The 21387-nt window shown below is 49.7% G+C and overlaps 10 protein-coding genes across 10 annotated transcripts; 5 read left to right on the top strand and 5 right to left on the bottom strand.

The window, feature by feature from the left end:
• Positions 1-750: 750 nt before the first annotated feature.
• On the top strand, positions 751-1161 carry TRV_02950 (uncharacterized protein; the record flags this gene model as incomplete). The annotated part of the gene is made up of 1 exon (XM_003022916.1): positions 751-1161. The coding sequence occupies one exon, from the start codon at positions 751-753 to the stop codon at positions 1159-1161; it is 411 nt and encodes a 136-aa protein (XP_003022962.1).
• Positions 1162-1226: 65 nt separating this feature from the next.
• On the bottom strand, positions 1227-2531 carry TRV_02949 (uncharacterized protein; the record flags this gene model as incomplete). Its single annotated transcript, XM_003022915.1, has 1 exon — positions 1227-2531. One exon carries the CDS (start codon positions 2529-2531, stop codon positions 1227-1229), a length of 1305 nt encoding a protein of 434 aa, XP_003022961.1.
• Positions 2532-4328: 1797 nt separating this feature from the next.
• TRV_02948 (zinc knuckle domain protein) lies at positions 4329-6729 on the bottom strand (the record flags this gene model as incomplete). Its single annotated transcript, XM_003022914.1, has 4 exons — positions 4329-4474; positions 4592-5330; positions 5505-6283; positions 6357-6729. 4 exons carry the CDS (start codon positions 6727-6729, stop codon positions 4329-4331), a joined length of 2037 nt encoding a protein of 678 aa, XP_003022960.1.
• A 422-nt stretch (positions 6730-7151) lies between these two features.
• TRV_02947 (uncharacterized protein) lies at positions 7152-7811 on the top strand (the record flags this gene model as incomplete). Its single annotated transcript, XM_003022913.1, has 2 exons — positions 7152-7284; positions 7360-7811. 2 exons carry the CDS (start codon positions 7152-7154, stop codon positions 7809-7811), a joined length of 585 nt encoding a protein of 194 aa, XP_003022959.1.
• A 563-nt stretch (positions 7812-8374) lies between these two features.
• TRV_02946 (uncharacterized protein) lies at positions 8375-9264 on the bottom strand (the record flags this gene model as incomplete). Its single annotated transcript, XM_003022912.1, has 2 exons — positions 8375-8623; positions 8680-9264. 2 exons carry the CDS (start codon positions 9262-9264, stop codon positions 8375-8377), a joined length of 834 nt encoding a protein of 277 aa, XP_003022958.1.
• A 943-nt stretch (positions 9265-10207) lies between these two features.
• On the top strand, positions 10208-12040 carry TRV_02945 (uncharacterized protein; the record flags this gene model as incomplete). Its single annotated transcript, XM_003022911.1, has 2 exons — positions 10208-10373; positions 10437-12040. The coding sequence occupies 2 exons, from the start codon at positions 10208-10210 to the stop codon at positions 12038-12040; spliced, it is 1770 nt and encodes a 589-aa protein (XP_003022957.1).
• Positions 12041-12245: 205 nt separating this feature from the next.
• Positions 12246-14299, bottom strand: TRV_02944 (uncharacterized protein; the record flags this gene model as incomplete). The annotated part of the gene is made up of 2 exons (XM_003022910.1): positions 12246-14046; positions 14133-14299. The coding sequence occupies 2 exons, from the start codon at positions 14297-14299 to the stop codon at positions 12246-12248; spliced, it is 1968 nt and encodes a 655-aa protein (XP_003022956.1).
• A 478-nt stretch (positions 14300-14777) lies between these two features.
• On the top strand, positions 14778-15419 carry TRV_02943 (uncharacterized protein; the record flags this gene model as incomplete). The annotated part of the gene is made up of 3 exons (XM_003022909.1): positions 14778-14790; positions 14859-14975; positions 15037-15419. The coding sequence occupies 3 exons, from the start codon at positions 14778-14780 to the stop codon at positions 15417-15419; spliced, it is 513 nt and encodes a 170-aa protein (XP_003022955.1).
• Positions 15420-16589: 1170 nt separating this feature from the next.
• TRV_02942 (developmental regulatory protein WetA) lies at positions 16590-18671 on the bottom strand (the record flags this gene model as incomplete). Its single annotated transcript, XM_003022908.1, has 1 exon — positions 16590-18671. The coding sequence occupies one exon, from the start codon at positions 18669-18671 to the stop codon at positions 16590-16592; it is 2082 nt and encodes a 693-aa protein (XP_003022954.1).
• Positions 18672-18962: 291 nt separating this feature from the next.
• On the top strand, positions 18963-19464 carry TRV_02941 (uncharacterized protein; the record flags this gene model as incomplete). Its single annotated transcript, XM_003022907.1, has 3 exons — positions 18963-18978; positions 19016-19185; positions 19279-19464. The coding sequence occupies 3 exons, from the start codon at positions 18963-18965 to the stop codon at positions 19462-19464; spliced, it is 372 nt and encodes a 123-aa protein (XP_003022953.1).
• Between the last annotated feature and the right edge of the window lie 1923 nt (positions 19465-21387).

Raw genomic sequence — 21387 nt, 5'->3', positions numbered from 1 at the left:
TTCATTTCCTGATTTTGTTCTTTTTTTTCCCTGTCATGCAGCTATGATCCTTTTTCTACTCTTTTCTTTCTAAACTAGCGCGTTTAATTGTTGTTCGTTCCTCAGCCACGTCCTCCAGTTTCGTTTTGTACCAGTTGATACGTACGATCGGATGCATGTATATGGTTTTTTCCCTTTTTACTGATCATTCGGTTTATTCTACTTTATTTATAGCCAGCTTCTTTTCTTTTAGTTTCTACTTGGGCTTTGGGAAACGGGGGTCTTGATACATATATCCTTGGAATTCTTCTGCTTCAAGCTATAGCGGTTAAGTAGCTGTCTAGATTCCACGACGTCACGCCTTTCTTCATCAGTAGCTCTTTATTAGATCCTATACATATTCTAGGCTTTGAATACAAATTCTTGCCTTGATGGCACCTAGACATGAGATATAGACTCAAGAGATAAAACCAATATTTGAACTCCATCTGCTATTCCTCGATGTTCAACGGTACAGGGATCACCAATATGAGACCGAGGGTAGGCAGCAGTCTAGATAATGAACATCCATGTTTCCTCCTCGCCCTTACTCTGGTTCGAGTTCCCTCGTTTTAACTACCAACTGCGTGTGAGAACAAGGATGCGCCTGCATTTACACTCAAGAAATCTCCCAAGCTCACAACGGAATTAAATATGTTAGACAGAAAGCTCAGAGTTTAATAACCTCAAGAAACGAAGTTGTGTCTCTTGCTTTGACGGCCCAAAATCAAGATGGCTCCCACTGTTCCACTCATGATTGTAATCTACGATAACCCAGGTATTAAACACTGGAGCCTATTCATTGATGCCGAGGAGAAGCCGGCAAAAACTCTCATTCATCTTCTCGGTGCTCGTCAAAGATATTTTCGTGACGTGAGGACCCCAACCCCATCCGATGCGCGTAATTCGGGTTCTGTTGTTGAACTGTGCGCTTTGTGTGAGATCGACGCGGACAAGACTGAAGCCATCAAGAATATTGCTTGGGGAACCCCTGTACGCAACGAAGAGCTGGACTATAGCTGCCAGGACTTCGTCCTCGATGTTTTGGAAGGGTTGGAGCGGGCAGACATTGTCGATGCGGGAAATCCCGACTACCAGCGCAACAAGGGCATTGTGAAGGCGAAACGGGAAGCATGGCAATGAGACCTTTGACACTCAAGATTGTTGGTTGCTTTGATTCTGGAGGGAGTGAAGGTATGGGAAGCGCTTCACCGAACTATGTCCGTTCTCCAATTCCAGAGCAGATTACCCCACAGACGGTCCACCAGCCAATATATGGGGAATTGTAGAGGGGAAAGGCAATCCGGCATGTAGAGGTACCAGTCATCGTCGTTCATGATACTCTGTCCATTTGATATCGTGGTGCTTTCATAATATTCAGGGTAGAATCCACTGTCTTCCCAATCTATTATCCCAGTAATTGTATACTGATTAGGATCCTCTGAGGTTTGTTTTACCATGATATTTGACTTTTTCAAATCACCATGAGTAAACACTGCCCCTCGTAACGATTTGTTTGGTATCTCTAAGAAAGAATGAAGTAACTTGGCATAGCAAGGGCTGGCACGATGTTTCGCGGAGAATTGCAAGTCATTAAACGCTTTCGCTGTTGTGATGCCCTTGTAGGCAAAGACTTCCATGATGCGGTAATCCTTTACTCCTTCACCACCCAAACCGCCCAGTTCTTGCCCATCATCCTGACGGAGGCATCTGAGTCTTGAGAATATGTTCCCCAGCTGCTCCTTTAAAGAGACCTTTCCTTCATGGGATAAACCCGACCACACCTTATCAATGGTGACGCCTTGGATATAGGACATAAACATAACACGGTAATGCCCAAGCATAATTAAGCCGTGGACCCTTGGGACCGGAAGATCTGGAGCATGGCTAGCAAGGTATTGAAGGTTGTGATATTCAGTAAGATCTCGGTTGTCGGGAAAGACCTTGATCGCAATATCGTCGTTAGCTTTGACGACAGCTCCTCTAATGATATTGTCAAACAGCCTTTCAGAGTTCAGTACCAGACTTTTCAATGAAGTTGCAAGAGCTTCTTCATCAGAATAGTCTCTGGACTTGGAATGGGTTTGTAGAAGCGCTGAGGCTTGGTCAGAGAGCGGGTATACAATACTGGCAGAGTGGATGTTATCCAACCTCTCCTTGAACCAGTCGCGCGGCTTCACAGGCTTCGGTGGCTCGGCAACAACCGGCTTTGGTTTCGCCCATCTGTATTTGCGGTCATAGTCCGATGGGAAACGATCACGCAGGTTGATATCAGGATTAGCTATAACGGCGTCATAGAGATCATTTGCGGTCTGTAGATTTAACTGGCCTGCATCTGAGAGCTCTCGATATTGAACCACTCGGTGAGCGCGTACATACGCCCTCCCGATAAGCGATAGTAGATCAGCAGCAGGATTCTTTTGGATGGCTTCGGTGAAAGCCTGCATCAGGTCTTGGTTCATCTGCGCCGCATTGGGCTTATCGAGGATGAGAACCCTCGCGTCCGCCGTCATCGCGGCGCTAGTTAACTGACTGGTAGTTATTTAAGCGATTGTCTGCCGGTTAGGATAGAGTGGTTACCCTTTATGCCTTGTTGATCGGCACTTATAGACGATATGGGAGAAATTGCCGGCTATCAAAAAGCCATGGATGTGTATAGGCAGCCGCTGGTTAGATGGTTCGATGGTCAAGCGTTGGTTGAACGAATTCCGCCCTCTTGGCATTTTGAGCGGTTGGTTAGCTAATATCAAAGCTTCTCTAGAGGATGGACAACTTCGAGTTTGCTTTCACTTCCATTTCACGTATACCTACAAGCTATAGATTCCTATGATTCTCAATAGATCAACTCGAGCACTGTTCTCTGGCTACACATCACGCCCACTGTCCACAGCAGTAGCATCGGCATCTGCATCGGCATTACGGCCACTGACAATGGCCCAACGCAGGTTCGCACCCTTGGACGCCGATGGAGGAGATGTACCCGCACTGAAGGGAATCGTATTCGATGTTGATGGGACACTATGGCAAGTAACCGCTTACATGGCATTGAAATATGGCCTTTGAGAACCAGTGTACGGATAAGCTAACGGGTAGCTGATGAGGGATCCGGATCCAGCCTGCCACAGCATTACATGTTCCAAGAGATGCGGTAAGGCGACAGATAAGATGAATGGTACATCTATAATTTAGTTCAATGTCATACTGATGTACTATGCTTTAGAGATGCCCTCGGAATAGAGAAAGGGGTCGACATAATTCACCATATCCGAGGCCTGCCCACCTTCACGGCCAGGACAGACGCCATCGCGATTGTTCGTGACATTGAGCGCAAGGCAATGGTAAAACAAGTTCCTCAGCCAGGACTTGTCGAGCTTATGGACTATCTCAATTCTAAGGGTGTCAGACGGGCGCTGTGTACACGCAACTTTGAGTATGTTGCTTAATGCCCTGCCCCTCATATACCCCTCACCTATAACAGTTGTCTATACAATGACTTACTGACGCCTGTTTGAATGATTAAAGTGGCCCGGTAAATCATCTTATCAAGTCTCATCTGGCTACTCATGTATTTGCACCAATTATAACTCGGGATACACCGAATATCATGCCTAAGCCCGACCCGGCTGGGATACTGCACATTGCACGAGCATGGGAGCTAGAGGATGCTAGTGGTTTGATCATGGTGCGTATAATTGCTGGCTTGGTTATGGCTGTGGAAATAGCTAATAAGCCTTGCAGGTTGGCGATAGCTTGGATGATATGACAGCTGGACATAAAGCCGGAGCCGCCACTGTGCTTCTCTTGAATGAGCGGAACCGAGACCTCAAGGACCATGAACATACCGACCTTTGTATTGAACGTCTGGATGAATTGATCAACGTGCTTGAGACCGGGTTCTGCGGAACCAGAGAACGGCCTTGAGGTTAGGTAAGCGACATACCCCTAGTAAGTACATAGATGCTAGATTTACGAAGTAGAACTACGGAGTATGCAAAAAACAATGAGCTTTTACCTTGCATTTGTGATAATGATATGAGGGAAGTCTCACAGGAGGATGCACTGAAACCCCCCTCGACTGTTGACTCTGGCACTGTAACTTTCTGTATTTTCGGTGCTGTTATGAAGCACATGCACAAGCGGCTGCCAATTCCAGTATTGGCTGGAGCTGCGGCATTGGTATGGCATCTCCTGTGGAAACTGTGCCTTGATCGGTGCGTACACTCTCCACGTAGCATCTGTGCTAGCATGTTTAAACTTCCAGTCCTGCTCGACATTGGAAGTGGCATTCACAAAAAGGTTGGAAAAATAGGTCACAGGGCACCGAGACTCTTAACAAGATAGTCTGGAAAATCCAGCAAATCTGATGAGCGCACATGTTTGGTGCCGCGGGTAGTCATTCTGGACTGTTGTTCCTCCTTGATATGGCGGACAGACATAAATCCACAGTCCATTAATGCTGGTCTTCGATCCAGTCAAATACTAGGGATAATGTAGGTATCCAAAGTCTCTAATCATCATCTGGGGCAATTCATAACGCCGGGTTTTCAAGTGTTTCGATTGCCTTTCCGTTTACCTCGACCAGGTATAGGCCTCGAGGACTCTTTCCCAGCACGCTGGCTGCCACCACCACCGCCACCACCACCTCTGCCCTTTCCTCGGTCCCTTCCAGGGTTGCGAGAAGGAGGTGGTGGACCTCTTCCACGGCTTGGTGGAAGGGGTGGTCTACGGTGATTTCCACCGTACCGTGACTCTGGAGAGCGGGATCGCGGACGAGAATTGGGGTTAAAGTACTGGTCTCGTTCCCGGTAATCACGTTGAGAGTCTCGAGGCGTGTAGCGATCACTTCCACTATCGTTGGAGCGAGGTTGGTTTGAGCTCAGGTTCCGCCCACGCCCAAGGCCCTCAGCAAACTTAATGTTTGAGCGAGGCGCTGAAGGCGGCTGGGGACGAGATCTTATATGAAGCTCATGCTCTTCTGGGGTTGGTTCCCTTTGTGCACGTCCTTTGATTTTCAACTGGGGAATGGCACCATTTGTTCTCCCATTTGGTACACCGGTAGACGACAGACTCGTGTTGGAGATAATAGAAGGGTCTAACGCCTTTAGGCTCCAAGATGTAGAGTGTGATGGAGCACGCATTGACGGACAGTCTCCGATAAGATGTTGAGAACTGGCGCACTGTGCACATGATATTGAGATGAACAGCTTCCCAGTGGTATATGTAGGATGTGGTTGCTTCCACATTAAATCACACTGGGATTCGATGTGCCGGTCGGAGCCACACAAGTCGCAAGGAACCTCTGCAGCAGACCCCTGAAGTGGTGCCGAACATGAATCCTTGTCATGGCCGCGCTCTCTGCATTTCTGGCACCTACGCCAAGTTGGGCAGAATCTAGACTCATGCGCTTCCCATGCACCGCAATGTTCGCACTATGTTTGTAGGGGTTAGGGCACACAGACAGGTAGTGGTAGGAGGACTGTACTTACCTTTTTATTGGGACAGATGTCTGATAGATGCCCTTCTCTGAAACACTCTATACATCTAACAGGTGTCGAAGGATCGGGATTGCCAGTGCTGTTATACAGTATGTATTTTAACTGCTTCTTGAAATCTTCCGCATTCAACTCTGCAATGGTCTGAGGGGGCACGCTGTACTTCGACGTATAGGCCGTCTGAGCAGTTGTGTCTATATCTTCATCTTTGATAGCAGGTTGTTCGGCTTCCAATTGTCCAGTTTCTTCTTTAATTTCAACAGTGGTGGTTGTGTCAAGCGGCATTGGTGGCTGTTCCTCGTTTGTATGTACAGGCTGTGGTTCTAGCTGCGGGTTTTCCGTGCTCGGCTGGTCCATATTTAACAGGATGGAACTGTCGTTGTCGTCGACATCCGAAGGATCGGTTGAATCATCACTGGAACGATCGCCATCGCCATCACTTCCATCTTTTACCACAGCATTGCTCTCCTCTGCGCGGGTTCCAGCCTCAGACTCGTCTTCAGAAGCACTCCCGCTGCGCCAGTACTGCCCATTGACCTTGTTGAACGAGTTGGACGCAGTTACGGGCTTCGACGCAGGCCGTCTAAGGGCAGTCCGCACTTTCCCCTTCCGCACATTATTCCAGTTGACAGACGGCGGCTGCCCGGCGCCTTCACTCTGCGCAGTCACTCGTTGGGCTCCTTTGGCTGGCGCAAGGCCGACAGACGCGGTACGCGAGTCGCAAGCTGCATCTTCCGCAGCGCCTGACATCTCCGGCAAGGCCTTTTTCTCTCCTATTGATTTTCAAATGTCAGCGCCAGTTTCAGCTATGTCCCCAGCAGGACGCGAAAGCCAGACAGGGCTTACCTGTAGCCCGGTACTCGACGCCAGGCGTTGTGGATGACAGTCCCTTTATCGCTGTTGGTCTTGTTTGTCTCTTGATCCAAAAAAAGAGCCGTCGAAACTGAAAAGAAAAAAAGGCGAGCCATGGGAGCGGCCCCGTCTTAGTCAGCAGTTGCATGTCTCGGAGCTCGAAGAAACCACCACGCAAGACGCAGAAGAAGAAACCAACCAGCAGGCAAAGCAAGCAAGCAAGCTCGACTCCGACGGACACGCGCCAGACAGTCGCATAGCATCTGGCCAGGGTTATTCGTTTCTTCTGCTGCATTATAAATTCCAGGCCGGCCTGCTCTGGCTCAGTTTCTGGCTGGGTTTTTCTCCTGCTCAACAACCCTTGCATCGCTCGTCCGATATCCTGCCCGTCATCTTCGCTGCCAGCTTACGGAGTATTCCTGCCCCCTATAGGACTACGGGCCACTCGCTTGTGTATCCTGCAACACGCCCTGCTCCCTGTCATCCCTCGGGTCGGCCCTCTGCTCCCCCGCCTGACAGCTCACTCCAGCCTTATACGCCCCCCGTCGACTCCCTAAAGTGACCGACCAGCTTAACGGCTTTCGATAAGTCGATATAACACGGAACGCCTCGTATACCACGGCTGCCTGCTCTTTTTTCCCTCCCCATTTCTACGTTGAATCGACTGTAGCTACATAAGCCCTCAATACCGCCAAACTGTCTCCCCTTATCGTACCGAGGACCTCCTTCTCGTCCACGCTGGAACCACGAGCCACGCAAGCTTCCTCTCATCTATCACCAGATACGGGGATGAGTCAGACCAGGGCTGGACGGAGGAGGAGGTCTAGCAGTATCATATACCAGGAGCCTCCTGAGTCTATAGAACACACCAGCGACCAGGCAGCCCTACCGAACCTGAATGCGAACTGGGTCAACGCAAAAGGTAAGCAGTATAACTCCTTACCACCCCCCTGTTATAAAATTTGGGAAGCTTCATAAACTGACAAACACAATTTAGGAGCATGGACTATCCATTTTGTTCTGATCATTGCATTGAAAATATTCTATGATATCATACCAGGTGTGTCACAGGAGACGTCATGGACACTCACCAATATCTCCTATATGTTCGGCTCGTTCCTCATGTTCCATTGGGTGAGAGGCGTACCCTTTGAATTCAACGGCGGAGCTTACGATAACCTCAATATGTGGGAACAAATCGACAATGGCGACCAGTATACGCCGGCCAAGAAATTCCTTTTAAGCGTTCCCATCATCCTCTTCCTCCTGAGTACGCATTACACCCACTATGATTTGACATATTTCATCATCAACTTCCTAGCTGTTCTCGGAGTTGTCATCCCAAAGCTACCTATAGTAAGTTGCACCTCGTTTTCCCACTCTGCTTTTCTCTATAGTAGGGACATGGTTTCTAACCCGGGTTTTAACAGTCACATCGCATGCGAATAGGATGGTTGGCGGATGATCCGGAAGACTAATGGGTTAGCATCATGGGTTTTAGAGGGCCTTTGTAGGATCAATTTAGAATCAATTTTTGAAGCTGCTACTTGTACCAATCTCTTTCTTTCTTTCCCCCCAAAGAACAGCCGGACTCCCAGCGTAAATTGGGCTTTTGTTTTACTATCGATTCCCGCATGTGTTTAATTCCTAGCAATAGTCTGTACAGATATGCTTAGCTAACTAATTAATTCATTGCTGCTTCTGCGTGTATTAACATAATTAAAAAGTATTCATCACCAAAGAAATAAACCAGGAAAGCAGACTTACGTACCACCTTGCTCCTGGTGGCTTAATGATCGCCCTGATATCCAGCTTGGCGCGTAAGGGAAAACATGCTTGTATGGTTATCTGGCACGTGACTATACACGGGCCAATTGGTGGACCTGAAAAAGCCAGGTAGTAATGGTTGATCCAATGAGATAAACAAATTCTAGATTTTTGTGGACCTTAATTCATTATGAGGTTCAACGTTATTACTGAAACTGCTGTGAAAATCAAACGTAACATTCCCTTCACTTTTTCTTCCCGTTCAACTCTGCAATATGGTTCATAGCTGTCCAGCACCGACTCATAGCCAACGCCATCCGGCCCTCATTGATGCATTCTCTTAGCTCCACCCAATTAACGACGAACGGCTTCTTCAGATCGTCGTTAGCAGAGATGATTATGTCAGAGAGATTAAGACCCAGTTGAACATCCTCATTTCTAGCGTCGATGTAGGGTGTGTCCTTATCAACCCGTAGTTTCGAGCCGTAAAATAGCTAAATTGAGAGATAAGTTAGCTAAGTTAACTTGGAGGGATTTGTAGGACACCTACGATTGGATCAAGTTTTCGGACAGCTTTCTGGGTAACTTTGTCACGCACCCAGACTTCTAAGGTGCCTTCAACCCGGCCAACCCAACGGGTCCCAAGGAAGAACAACGGGCTTTCTAGGTCATTAGGATTCTTAGGCAATGGTTCTGTGTGGCTTAAAGACTCAAAGTACGTCAGCATTGTCGCCGTGTCCACATACTCCTTGGTGATCGGATGCTGATATAGACCGGAAGAAGTTGGCGAAAACGGATCGCGAAAGGCTGGCTTTTCTTTCAACCTGATCATTAAGGAGACATTGACGTTCTGAGTAGTATCGATAGCTCTGCGGACGGCGTGCTGAAGACTCTCGTATTGCTGCAAAAATCCTGTCTCTACTGAAAGAACAGCCTTTGGTTCAAGAGCTCCGTGTTCTTGATAGAGGAGTTGTAGGTCTGGAATGCGCTGGTCTTCTTTCAAAAAGGGGAGATCTTGAATGGGAGAACCATACAAGACTCGTGTACCAGCAGGCATTTGAGATGTAAGCAAGTTTGTAACACCAGATACAACCCACTGATGTAAGGGAGTAGGGGCGTTTCGAACAGTCGTCATTGAAAAAGCTCTTTCGCTAACTACCCTAATTCTTCAGATGTAAAGGAATTAGTACTCGCAGCTGGCGTAAGAAATTTGGGAACGCAAACCTCTTGTGATCACTCAGGGCATCATATATCAGGCTGGTTTCGGGAGCTGCATTACTTAGATGGATAACTTCAAATCGATAGTCTGATGGATATCTTCCCCGTAATAGTTCACCAAGCTGGTGCTCATTGAGCCTCGAGATTTTAGGAGTAAATGTGCGATCTCTCTCTTTCCCTGTCGAGAAGATCCGAATGGCACCTTGACGGTCGGCTACGTCTCTGGATAACCTCTGGATAACATGCAGCTGTTGACCTTGGGAATTTCGGGGAATCGGTGTATTCTTCTCGTACTAGACAACATAGTCAACTTACTTCGCAGGTGGGCACTGGAATGACGGTAGATATAAGGTAATATTGGTAATGCTCGTTGAAATGGAACTGATGGATGCATCTTTAACGGGCTTCAACCTCTGCAGAAAAGGAACTCAAGAAATGCAGGCAGCAATCGATTTCGAAGCAGGGTGCAAAAGAAGAGGCGTAACTGAAACAATTTTCCTCATAACGGCGAGATGGACTTATCAAAGGAAAAAAAAAAAAAAAAAAAACCGAATTCAAATAGCTAGGTGTAGTTGTTTATATAGGGCAACAAGAGCACAAGTGAGGCACGTTAGAAAAGTATAGAGTGGGGAACACACAAAAAGAGTGTTGGTCTAAATTTTGTCCTGTTGACTTGAGAGAATTAAGAGGGTGAATACAGTCGATAATAATAACTTAGCATAGCACGACCGTGATCAGGCAATATGCAGCATCTCCAGTGGCAGAGTTGCTCTTGGTAGGGCTGTGGATGAATGATCTCATCGAGCATGAGCCAGGAGGACAATTAAGTTATTATATAATCAGAAGCTTATCATGACAGCATGAAAGAGCCTCTTGCGCGCCGGAGCTTCCTCCACCAAAGACGTCTAATAGCGCAGAAGGCCAGCTGCTTCCACTCCATGGCTTCGGAGACTGGCTACCCCCCGGTGCAGGCTCTGCCATCTGAACTACGCCATTACTGCAGTGCTTATCTGGAAGAAAGACTCTGTAGGCCCCGCCCCTAGCACACATGGATATAGAACCTCCCCCACCATAACTGACTCTATATAGACACACAGGCCTTTAATCTTTTATCAAGCGTTATATCTTCCCGGTCTACTGCTTCCGGGAAGGTATTTGCTCCCCCGTCGCAGTACCTCGCCTTAGCAGCAACATTGACTGTACACCCCACTACGACTACGCGGTCAAAGTCAGACGAATATCTCACAGCATCCAACTCTGCTCTACATTTGCTTAATTTGGCCAACAAGATCTTAGGACCCATTGGTGGCCGATTTAGGGATACCTTTGTCTTTGACCGCTTTGCCAATTCGAGGAATGAAAGGAAGTATACAACTGACGGTGAATCGACTTTGAGTGGCGCGGATGGCACACGCGTTGAACCCTTGAATCTAGACCTCGCGCAAGGAAACTCACTATGGTCGCGTGCAGAGGACTTCTGGCACGTCGTGGGGTGGGCGCTTAACTGCTCAATACTACATCCTAAGAGATGGGCCCGTTGGCACCTCTTCTTACAATTCATGTGCAATGTCCTGGAAGATGACTGGAAGGCAAGAGAAAAGGAGTTCAAAGAAATGCCTCCTGCCGATTCAAAATCCAAGAGAGACTGTTCAATCCTCACTGAAAGTCTAATATTCAACTATATATCAACGACTTCAAACCATGTAGGCAGTGATAGGAGAATCCTCAGGGCGATTTTTGCTGATGGTTCGCAATCATCTACAAACGAATTCAGAGAGATTTTCCGCAACGAACTGCAAGAGGTCTCAAAGAAAAAGGCTCAAGCCTCACGAAGAAAAGGCGACATCAACATCGACGAGGAAATCTACGGAGATTACCTTGACAACCCCGACCAGGAAGAGGAAGATGAAGAGGATCAAGATGACCCTATCCAGAAGACTTCGGGGGGCTCCGAAAGGGTTGAGGCCCGAGTCAAGCGTCAGCGACGATCTACCAGGAAAAAATCTGGAAAAGATGATATCCCATCTGATCATGGAGACGATGGCCCATTGAGTGCTCAGTACGACAAACTAGACCACCTGGGCAGTCTAGAGTCTCTGACCATCCGCCAACGGCTTCTATATTTGCTCTCTTGCGTTTCCAACAGTATACCAGAGCATTTCATGACGCTGCCCAGGCTGTACTCCTTCTACGTTGAGTTCATCCGACATCTCCCACTTCCTACATTTCAGCTCTTCGCCTCCCCATCCGTACTCACCCATTTCCCTCCTGCCTGCCAAACTACTCTCTGCGAAATGCTATTATTTAGCATCTTAGAGAATGCTGCACCGGCCTCAACAGAGAATTTTCTGAGCCAGTCTAAGCTTGAGCGGTGTTTCCTCCCTTTCACTGCAAAGACGAACAGCGTGATTGATAACGCGAGGGTGTCGATCTTGCTGGAGTCTTTGATACGCCTCCTTGCAATCAGTGGGCTGATATTCTCTAGGCCGCGGTTGTCAGATGCTGTTGCAAAGGGGATTGAGGCTCGGTCCAAAAAGGCGCGGATTGACGTCAAAAGAGGACAGAACAAGAAGCTGACCGAGGAGTTTGGATGGGTGTGGCTCATTGAGAGCGGAGATAGGATGGTGCACTTTGTTAACAACCTTCTACCCAACGAACCAGAACCAGACTACATCGTTATTGGGTTGCAATGACGCAGAATCTACATCGTGATCGAGAGAATAGCGTAATGATGTCTTTGCTCGCCAGCCAGATATGGAAAGTCTATTGAACGAGGGATATAGAATAGACAAGGGTACCTTAAATCATTCAAGTAAGAACAGTTACAAATACGTATCTTCGTTTCTCCCTTTCCAACACTATCTTATATACCAGCCACTCCATATCGTCACTTTTTATTTAGGGTGGTGGACGAGGACCAATGATCTGTCGTCGTGCACCGAACCCGATTCCTGGTACTGCATTATTCTGGTTATCTCCTCCTAGGTAACCGTACTGATGTACATCCCATCCTCCCTCACCAGGCCCAGTACCAGCGGTCTTCACACCCCTTTTAACAGCGTCTTTCGTCTGAGCCTGATTCTCCTCCCATTCACGCTGCCGCTCACGTTCTCGTTCCATCTCCCTTTCAAGCAGTGACTTCGAGGCCCATCCGCCGGCCCGAGTCTTTTGAGTAGATTCAACGCGTCGTCTATCCTCTTCGTCCTTTTCAGCTGTAGATGAGAATTCCGGTGGTCGGAAAGCAACTGGCTTTCTAGGAATGGGAGCTGGGTTCTCTTTCAAGAAGCGATCAGTGCGATTCTGAGGCTGATTCTTGTTGGCATAGTTTGTTGGGTCTGGAAGAGGGCGGGGCGAAGTTGGAGGATTGGTATCCCTTGGTGGCATTGCGGGAGGAGTAGGGAGCTCTCGAGGTGGTAGTGACGGAGGAGCTGGAGTTGGAGTTGTTGGTCTTTGCTCCTTGTTGCGTGCATTCCATTCACCCCTGAGCATTCGACGCTCCTGTTCTTGGGAGGCGAGATCATAACTGGGTTTCTGGGGAGTCGGGGTTGGCCTGTTCCCATCTGGATTTGGTGAACGAACTCGGGGGCTGGCATCTGGCTGGGGGGATCCGCGTAGTGCAACAAGTTCCTGGCGTTCAAGCTCATACTGTTTCTCTCGTTCTTTTGCCCTCTCCAGTTCACGCTCCAGTGCCTTGATACGTTCACTTTCACTAGACGCAGCAGCCTTTTGCTCTAGCAGTGGAGATGCTATTCCTCGTACGGGTTTCTGGGCAGTTTGATATTGGCTCAAGAACTGTCCGTTTAACCTTGCGTCCGCAGCTTCACGCTTGTGAAGCCTCTCCTTTTCCAATCTCTCTTCCAGTTCCTTTTCCTCTTGTTGCCGGCGAGCCTCTTCCTGCTCCCACTGACGCTGTTCTTCTTGCCATCGTTTCTTTTCTTCTTCAACCTTCTGCCGTTCTTGTTCTCTAAGTTTCCTCTCTTCCTCCTCCCAGCGTAGTTGTTCTTCTTCCTTTGCGCGTTCTTCTTCGGCTTCCCGGGCTGCTCGCTGGCGCTCCGCTTCTTCCGCCTCTCGTTTAGCCTGTTGTTCTTCTTCCTCTCGCCGACGTTTCTCTTTCTCTGCAAGGCTGGGCACCGAGGGGCCAGGAGTGGTGATCTGCCGTCGCGCACCAAATGTTACACCGAGGCTCCCTTGACTTGCACCGCCTATGTAGCCATACTGGTGAATGTTCCAAGCCGGAGCTGTGGTTGCCTCATCGGCCTTACTGCTCCATGCGCTCGTCTTTGTTGGTGGTGAAGCGGTGCTGCTCCGGCCGGATGGCATCGTAGGACTGGCTCGTCCTACATCACTGACATTGCTCTGGCCTCGGGGTCGAGAGTATGGGGAACCGAACCGCCCACCTTGACTAGATCCACTCATTTGGGGACTCAACGCGCCGGTCTTGCTTTTCCCGATGGCACGCGGGAACTTGCTTGGTTGGAGAGCGTATGCTTTGCGACTGAACGCTCCAAGACACTGTAGAACCTGGGCTGGGTCCTTGGACTCGTAGAGGTCAACCGTGAGGAAAACATCGTGGGGAGGTAAGCTGAGAGGAGCCTTCTGGCAGGCGTGTAGGAAATGGGATATATTCTCCATCTGAACGAACGGCATGCTCGACTGCTTGAACTTGACCCCTGGAGGGCCCACGGCAAGATTTACCAGTCTGCCAAAGTCCGTGTTAGTTACTGAATAATGCCAGTAAAATTAACAAAGTAATGCAAGGGTACAAAAGGGGATAGACCTAGGTACCTGCATAATGCTACTCCGTCGCGCAAGGCTTCCAGGAGGTCGCCTTTGGGCAGCTTCTCCTGCAGCGTCTCTTCGATCCAGTCTCGGACCTCGTTAGCGGCCTGGGGCGTATATTTGGACAGTCGCATATTGCGCAGGTCCTTGTCTAGCGATGTAACCGACGCCATCGTGTCTGATTCGACTGCTGAGTCTGGGGTGACCGTCAGGAGGCGGGATGTATCTATATCAGCGGGGCAGTCTGCGAGGCCGCGAGCATCGCCCTTTGGCTCTCGACGGCAGAGGAAATCGTCGAACTGCTCCCTGTCGCCAGACAACTGCGGGAAGATGGCTGTCAACCAGCGTCGGTGGTGTTGGATGTGTAGAAGTGTTGACGGTGACGTCGTCGCCCTCTTGGTTATTATTATCTAGATGCGACGGCCCAACTAAAACTAACTCTAGTTACGCCCGCTAACTAAGGCTGAACGTCCGCCACGCAACCTTCTTCCTCAGCCACAGTCCTCGCTCGACAGGAACAGAATTCATCAGGATCACCCATCTATATTACCGGCCATGAGACGGTGACGCGGGTTGAGGGAACAGCCAGACATGAGTCCGATAAACAGTCTCTGGTTCAAATGGAAGAGCCTTAAACTCCCCTGGCGAAGGATGTTCCTCGTTGGTACGCATAACACTCGCTTCGGCTCGATGGAAAAATCGACACACTGACATGGAGATAATCTATCACAGGGAACGATCTCGCAGGAAACACCTATTGGGAGTTCAAGGATTCGCTCAAGCCCGGTCGGTTGAGGCGCATTGTGAAGGCCAGTCCGAAGATACACTACGCCGACGTCAAAGTCCCGCGTAAGTCTGATGCCTCTACTTATAGACGACCAACACAGAACACAGAGACCGTAGCTGACAGTTGTGGATGGATGGACAGCACAATGGCATCAGTGGCTTCGATACGTCCGGCCTGAGCCGCCGAGCATTGAGGAACAGCAGAATGAACTGCTTCGGCAGCAGCGGATCAAATACCTTGCGCAGCAGGCGGACGAACGGTGGGCAAGCAAGCCGTCCTTCCTAGATAAACCGGCACAGCAGGATGCTCCAGCTCTCCAGTCACAGCAGCCGTCCTACCACACTACAAGACAGGGTACTGGCGCCGGCACAGCAGAGGTACTGCAGGAACAACAGCCGGATGCAAAGGGAGGCAAGAAGATGAAAAATCCATGGGACAGGGCCGCAGGCGGGCCCAGCGAGAACTGGCAGCCTGAGTCATGGACCCCCAACGTCTCGAAGAGATGATTTGACTTCTACCATCATTTCTTTCTCTGCCGTCTACATATCTCGATGAGACTGGAACAGACGCGCGACACCATCCTGCAGCAGGACGGAGAAAGACAGCCGCCGCAGCCTGCTTTCCTACTCAGCCTATCATAGCCTCCATTAGGCAGATCAGATGAGACTTCAACACATTATACCCCCTATTCTCACCATTGGTTTCTTCTTTACCAACTTGTACAATATGCATACCCTTTTTTTAAGCGTGTGATCTTTCTGAATATAAAAGCGGAATTGGCTTGGCCCGTTTCATCTCTTTGGCATCTATTTATTTGCATTCCGGATTTTATTGAATGGATGAAAAATATCCATTGCAACCGTTCTCAAATGAACTATAGACTGTCTGTATAAATAGCTAATTAAGGGATATTTATCTATTTGCGACTTGATCCTTCATCACCCTGTTATCGGTGGGAGGGTCATATTGTCTTTCTTCAATTCGTTGTCAACGCCTTCCGGCCGATCAAAGGGACAGATACCTCTACCGGACGCATGCGAGTTTACTTCTTTGCATGGTAGGTATCCGCCTTTATACATATTAAGGGGCAGATGTTATATATAGTTTTAGCATACATGCAGACGGCAATGCATTCATGGGTCTACATAGCTTCTAAGACATGCCAGTTAGATTCGGCATTGTCAAGCAAGTGGGATGTCTCAACAGCTTATTACGGTGCTTTGATAGCCACAGCAGCGTCCAAGTATCAAAGCCAAAAACGCATTCGAATGCATATGCCCACGTTTCATACCATTGTGAAAGGAGGATTTCCATCTTTGAATCGTAGTTGAGTATCATTCATGTAGCCGCTATGGTTGGAATCTAGTTTAAATCGTCTCAGTTCTTAAAGCACAGCAGAGAGCCGCCCAGGGGAGTTAGTTAGCCAACAGGAAGAAAGGGGTCATGGTACGGTAAACAACATAGGAAATGAATAAGAGAGGTACATAGAAGTTAAAGTAGGAATGGAGCAAGGAAGAAAAGAAGCAGTAGAACGCCAGTGTTTGCTTGGAGAGGTATTAAAACGATTCCTATATACAGGGTCAAATGGTGTTGAAAGCAGAAACCAGGGGCTGAAGTTAAAAAGAGTATCAGTGGATATTATATTGGTAACTATTAGAAAAAAAGAAGCAAGGAGTTTAGCATAGAACGGCCTCGAGAGCTTCAACGTCGCCCCCTGCTCGTCGGACGGCTAGCAGTGCAGCTTCTGATAGCTTTCGTCTCTTGTCACGGGCTTCTTGCTCACGCCTGGCTTTGGTCTTGGAGCTTCCGCTGGGTGCAACGCCAGTGAGCAGTTTGTGGCTATCTTCGGGGGTGAAGTTGACGAACGAGACACTCTTTACAGCTCTATTGATGACGGTGTTGTAGCTGTTATTGTTGCTGTTGTTGTTGTTGTTGCTGCTGCTGGAACTATTGCTACTGATCCCGCTGTGTGTAGACCCGTTGGAAGAGATTGATTTGGTGCATTTACTTGTTTGCCCGGAGAAACTGGCTGCTTTGCGGGCATGAGCTCGTCGTTGGTGTGGTGGGATGTGGTATCTTGCTTTAGGTGACTGTTGAGGAGCTGAGCCGTGTGGAAATCTCCTGCTTATTACGGGGGCTGAGCGGGGAGCTGCGGATATAGCTGATGCAGAGCCGGATAGAGAAACTGGGGTATTATTATGAGCCGTCTGGATAGGAGGGGGCTGAGGATGCTGGTGGGAGCGCTGATGGTGTTGTGGGAAATATGGGAGAGTGAAGGCTAGTGGTAATGCGACTTCAGCCCCTGATAGTTGGGGGGAGGACATTGCAACGGGGTCCTGCTGGATAGAAGAGCTGATTTCAGGGGAAGATGTGTCCATGCCAATCATGAGGCCTGAGCTTTGGATTGATTCTGGAATATGTGCGAACCGTTGGTGCTGATTGCGGAATGGCAAGGAAGCAGATGTCATTGCTGGAGAGTAGCTTGCGTGAGGGAAAGGAGATTGCAGGCTTCTGTTGGGAATGGTATGAGCCGAAGATGTGGTCCACCAATGCTCAGTCTCATGAGATTGGAGGTTGGGCTGGGCACATTGGAAGGCAGAGACACCCATGGGCTCTGAATGCCAGGAACTGGCTGGCGATCCGTCACAGGGTTGAGAACGTAGTATCTGATGCGGAGGAGGCGGTGATGTGTGATCCGGTACCGACGTAACGGTCGATGGATCTTGATAAGGCTGACAAGGGGTGGTCTCCGAGATGTCGTTGGTCGCTAGTACCGGTGAGCTGTGTATTGGGTGGCTCATAATACTCGGGCCGTACCGTGGCGTCGACATGGGTGTGCTGCTGTTGAGAGGTGACTGGCTTGACCCTCCGCTGGCGGTAGATAAATGGGACGTACTCTCACGTCTATCGAGGGGAGTCTGCGAGTAGGATGCAGGCGTCGTAGTTGGCTCAAGACACTCCGGCGACTGAACGATCTGCTGAAGGCCGTAGCTTTCCAGACGCTGCTGAAACCAGTTGTTGCTGTTATTGTTGTCTTGATAGGAAGAAGCCATGGTACCGGGAGAAGGCGAAGACGATGATGACGAAGGAGGAGGAGACGAGAGCGCTGGATGGCCTGAGAACAGGAGATCTCCCTTTCTTGCTGTCAACGTGGCAGGCTGGTCAGTTGATTTATGCTGGCGGCGTTGTCTCCTTGTTGCAGACGGCTGCTGGCTATGGTTATACTTGTAAATCTGCCGTTCCATCCAGTTGCCGGCAGTGGGCCGCGAGGAGGGAGGCCCAACAAGCTGCTCCTTTGGATCCTGAAACAGCACCCCGGAATCGACATGAAATTGGTCCCCTCCTTCTCCTCCTCCTGGCCCTGGCCCTGCTGCTGCAGGTGTTGTTGCTGCTGTTAATAGCTGCCCGCTCGCGTGGGCATCAAAGGCATGGTCATGTTGTTGGAGTTGATGCTGCTGGTGATGCAGCACCAGGTCTGGGGTCAGGGCTGGACCCGACTGGAGAGATGAAAGGTCGGCGTCTGTCCAGCGGCGGACAGGCAGACTGCCAGGCTTCATGTGGGATAGGCCTGCATGAAAGAGGGTATCGCCATCGACAGCGTATGAAAATGCAGGGCCTTTGTTGGCCGTACAACTGGGAGGCTGCATCTCACCATGGAGGCCCAACGTGTTACGGAACGAATCATCTATCGGGCCTGGCAGACTATGACCTTTGTTTTCCGCTTGCGTCCTTGAACCCAGGTTTCTGGGTAAGGCCATGGTCGAGAGAGATCTGTATTTTCTAATTGGGCGCAACCGTTAATCTTGGTCTGCTGCAGGCCCTGCAGCCGGATGATTCAGGGATTTTGAGACCTGGAGGATATCTAGTCGTAAAGCAGATAGATGGTGAAAGAGACAGCCAGATAGAGACACACAGAGAGAAAGAGACGAAAGCCAGAAAATAACGAGAGAAAACGAGAGAGCTGAAAAAAAAAAAAAAAAAAAACGAGGGATAAAGAAGACCGGTCTCTATCTCAAGATGGCTGTTTTATGCCGGGGCTGAGCCAGTGGATGTCGAGCAAAGGAGGTTGGTTTTTGTTTCTATTCTGAGTGAGACAGGGCAGGCAGCGTGAAGAAGAAGAAGAGGCAGCAGCAGCAGCAGCAGAAGAGGGAAGAAAGGAAATCCTCTTTTCTGATATGCAGGGTCAGGGCGCTTATAATAATAGCTCAGACTGCAGCCAGTCACTCCATCTATGTGTGCTGTGTATCTTTCTTGGTCTCTTTGGCCGGTGAGGTATATTTGGGGACTGGCGGGCGGGCTACCATGGGAGACCCCAGGTATATAAAAAAAGAGACGAGCAGGACGAAGCCGCCGCCGCCGCAGTAGCAGCAGCAGAAGCAGAAGAAGAAGAAGACGAAGAAACACAGCAGTGGCCGAGACGGAACATCCCATGGAATCGAAGAAGCCGTTGGGCTATCCTCCCATGCGGGCCTTTGCAGGAACAAAGAGCACGAAGTAGCAGCAGGAGAAGAAGAGACAGAAAGACGGAGAAGCAGAATGACAACGCTTTAAAGTTGGTTATTGGAGGACAAAGACCGCAAAGTCTTCGAGGCTCTCGTGTGTCTAAAAAAAAAAAAAAAAGGAAATGAAAAAAAAAAGAAATAGGAATAGAAATAGACATGAGTTAACTTCCACGGCTGGTGGATTCACCAATGTCATGTCCCTGTGTTTCTGTTTCTCCTTTGCTGGCGCGGGTGCTTGTAGGTGTTGGTGGTTGTCTATATGATATGATATCAGGGGATCATATACAAGACGCAGAACCACGGGCCCCCGTCCCCTCGCGCGCCCCCCTTAGCTGCCACAAAACGACAAGCAACGGTCCGTCCGAGGGGAGGAGGAGAGATAAAAAAAGAAACCCAGGCCAGCGCCAGTATAATAGCCTGTGGGGAGAGAAGCAGAAGTTCGGTGCTAAATGCCCGATAAGAGCACAGCAGGAGGGCTTGGTGCAGCCAGGCAGATCGACTCTTGTGCCATCCATCCATCCCCCCAGTGGGCAGACAGCTTGAGCTACAGTGTACATCGACATGCGGAGACACACCAAGTCAGAGAGAGGCAACCTGGCGGTCGGTCGACCCTGTCACCATCGAAGAATGGTGTAAATTAATGCAGCGGGCAGTGGAGTGGCTGCTCTTGTTGTCCTGACTGGCGGGACCAAGCAGTGCTTCTTCCCGGAGGATGGGTAGACTGGCCAACTAGTCAGTTAGTGTGTAGACGTTAAGCAGCCTGCTGGCTGGCTGGCTGGGTGTATAATATCCAAATCTGTTGCTTCAAGTCGAGCACTCCCTTTCCCCCCCTAGGCAGTTGAGAAAGACGACCCATGGTGCCGGGACAGTGAGAGTAACGTTGATACGCTCGTCTTGCCCAGCAGGAGACCGTTCGATAGTCAATTGAGCCGTCTGGGTTGTTCACCTTTGTGCTTCCCCTTGAGTTAGCCCCTTGGCCAGACGGCCAGACGGGGGGGAAGGTGGATGATTCCTCAGCCAGCGAGAGGACAACAAAGTCCCCCTCCGTGATCGTGATGACGATGACGATGAGGATGAAGATACGATGTACCTCGGGGGGGTCCCTTGAGCCGCGCAGAGAACAATGGGACAAGGCCCTGAAGAGTTGAGTTGAAGCGTTTCTTTGCCTTCCTCCTCCCCCCCCATTCCATCCCGTGGACCCGTGGTTATGATCATGTCTGGGGGGGCCACAGCCAAACAAAGGGCGCCAGGCCCAGCAAGCAGCCAAAGATGATGAATATAATTTCTAATGCCTTAGTCTAACCAGACTTTGAGACGAACTCTATCCCCCGTCCAAAGAAACCAAGAGAGAGACAAGAGACAGAGACAGACAGACAGAGAGAGAGAGAGATCCCTTTGTCCTTTGTTTAACAGAGCGTACATAAGGCCCGGTCGACGGGGGAAGGCCTGTCCGCTGAGTGGGTGTATCACCGTCCTCGAACCCTCACCCTCACGCAGGCCCTCCTTCTGGGCCGCTGGCCGTGGGTTCGGCGGGTTCTTTTTTTCTTCTCGTTTCTCTCCTGGTCAGACTTCGAAGTATCACCATCGCCGGCCTGCTGCTCCTTAATATAACTAACGAGCGGGTTCGCTGTTGCATTCCAGAAGGCAGGGCAGGTTGACACGCTGGCCGGTTGCACGGCGCTGACATGGCCGGCCGTCGACAGTGAGTAGTGAGTCTTAGTCCTACTACTGTCCTAGTAGTTATTGTCCTAGATCATCCTCTCATCATCGACTTGTGAATTTCAACGTAAAAAGCGAGCCAGCCAATGACTGGAGCTGCGGCGAGATGGAGCATCCTTGCTATGACGCAGGAGGACGGAGACTTTCCCGAGGCGCTTTAGGGCTTTTCTGGGGCAAACAGATGTTGACGGAGAGTAAAGAGACGAGAGAGAAGACGAGACGAGTCTTCTGCTGATGCTGAGCTGATGCTGAG

Source organism: Trichophyton verrucosum (genome assembly GCF_000151505.1).
Source record: "Trichophyton verrucosum HKI 0517 chromosome Unknown contig00253_1.f1.exp, whole genome shotgun sequence".
NCBI lineage: Eukaryota > Fungi > Ascomycota > Eurotiomycetes > Onygenales > Arthrodermataceae > Trichophyton > Trichophyton verrucosum.
The sequence above is the reverse complement of the archived record's forward strand: the minus strand, read 5'-3'. Positions and strand labels throughout refer to the sequence as shown.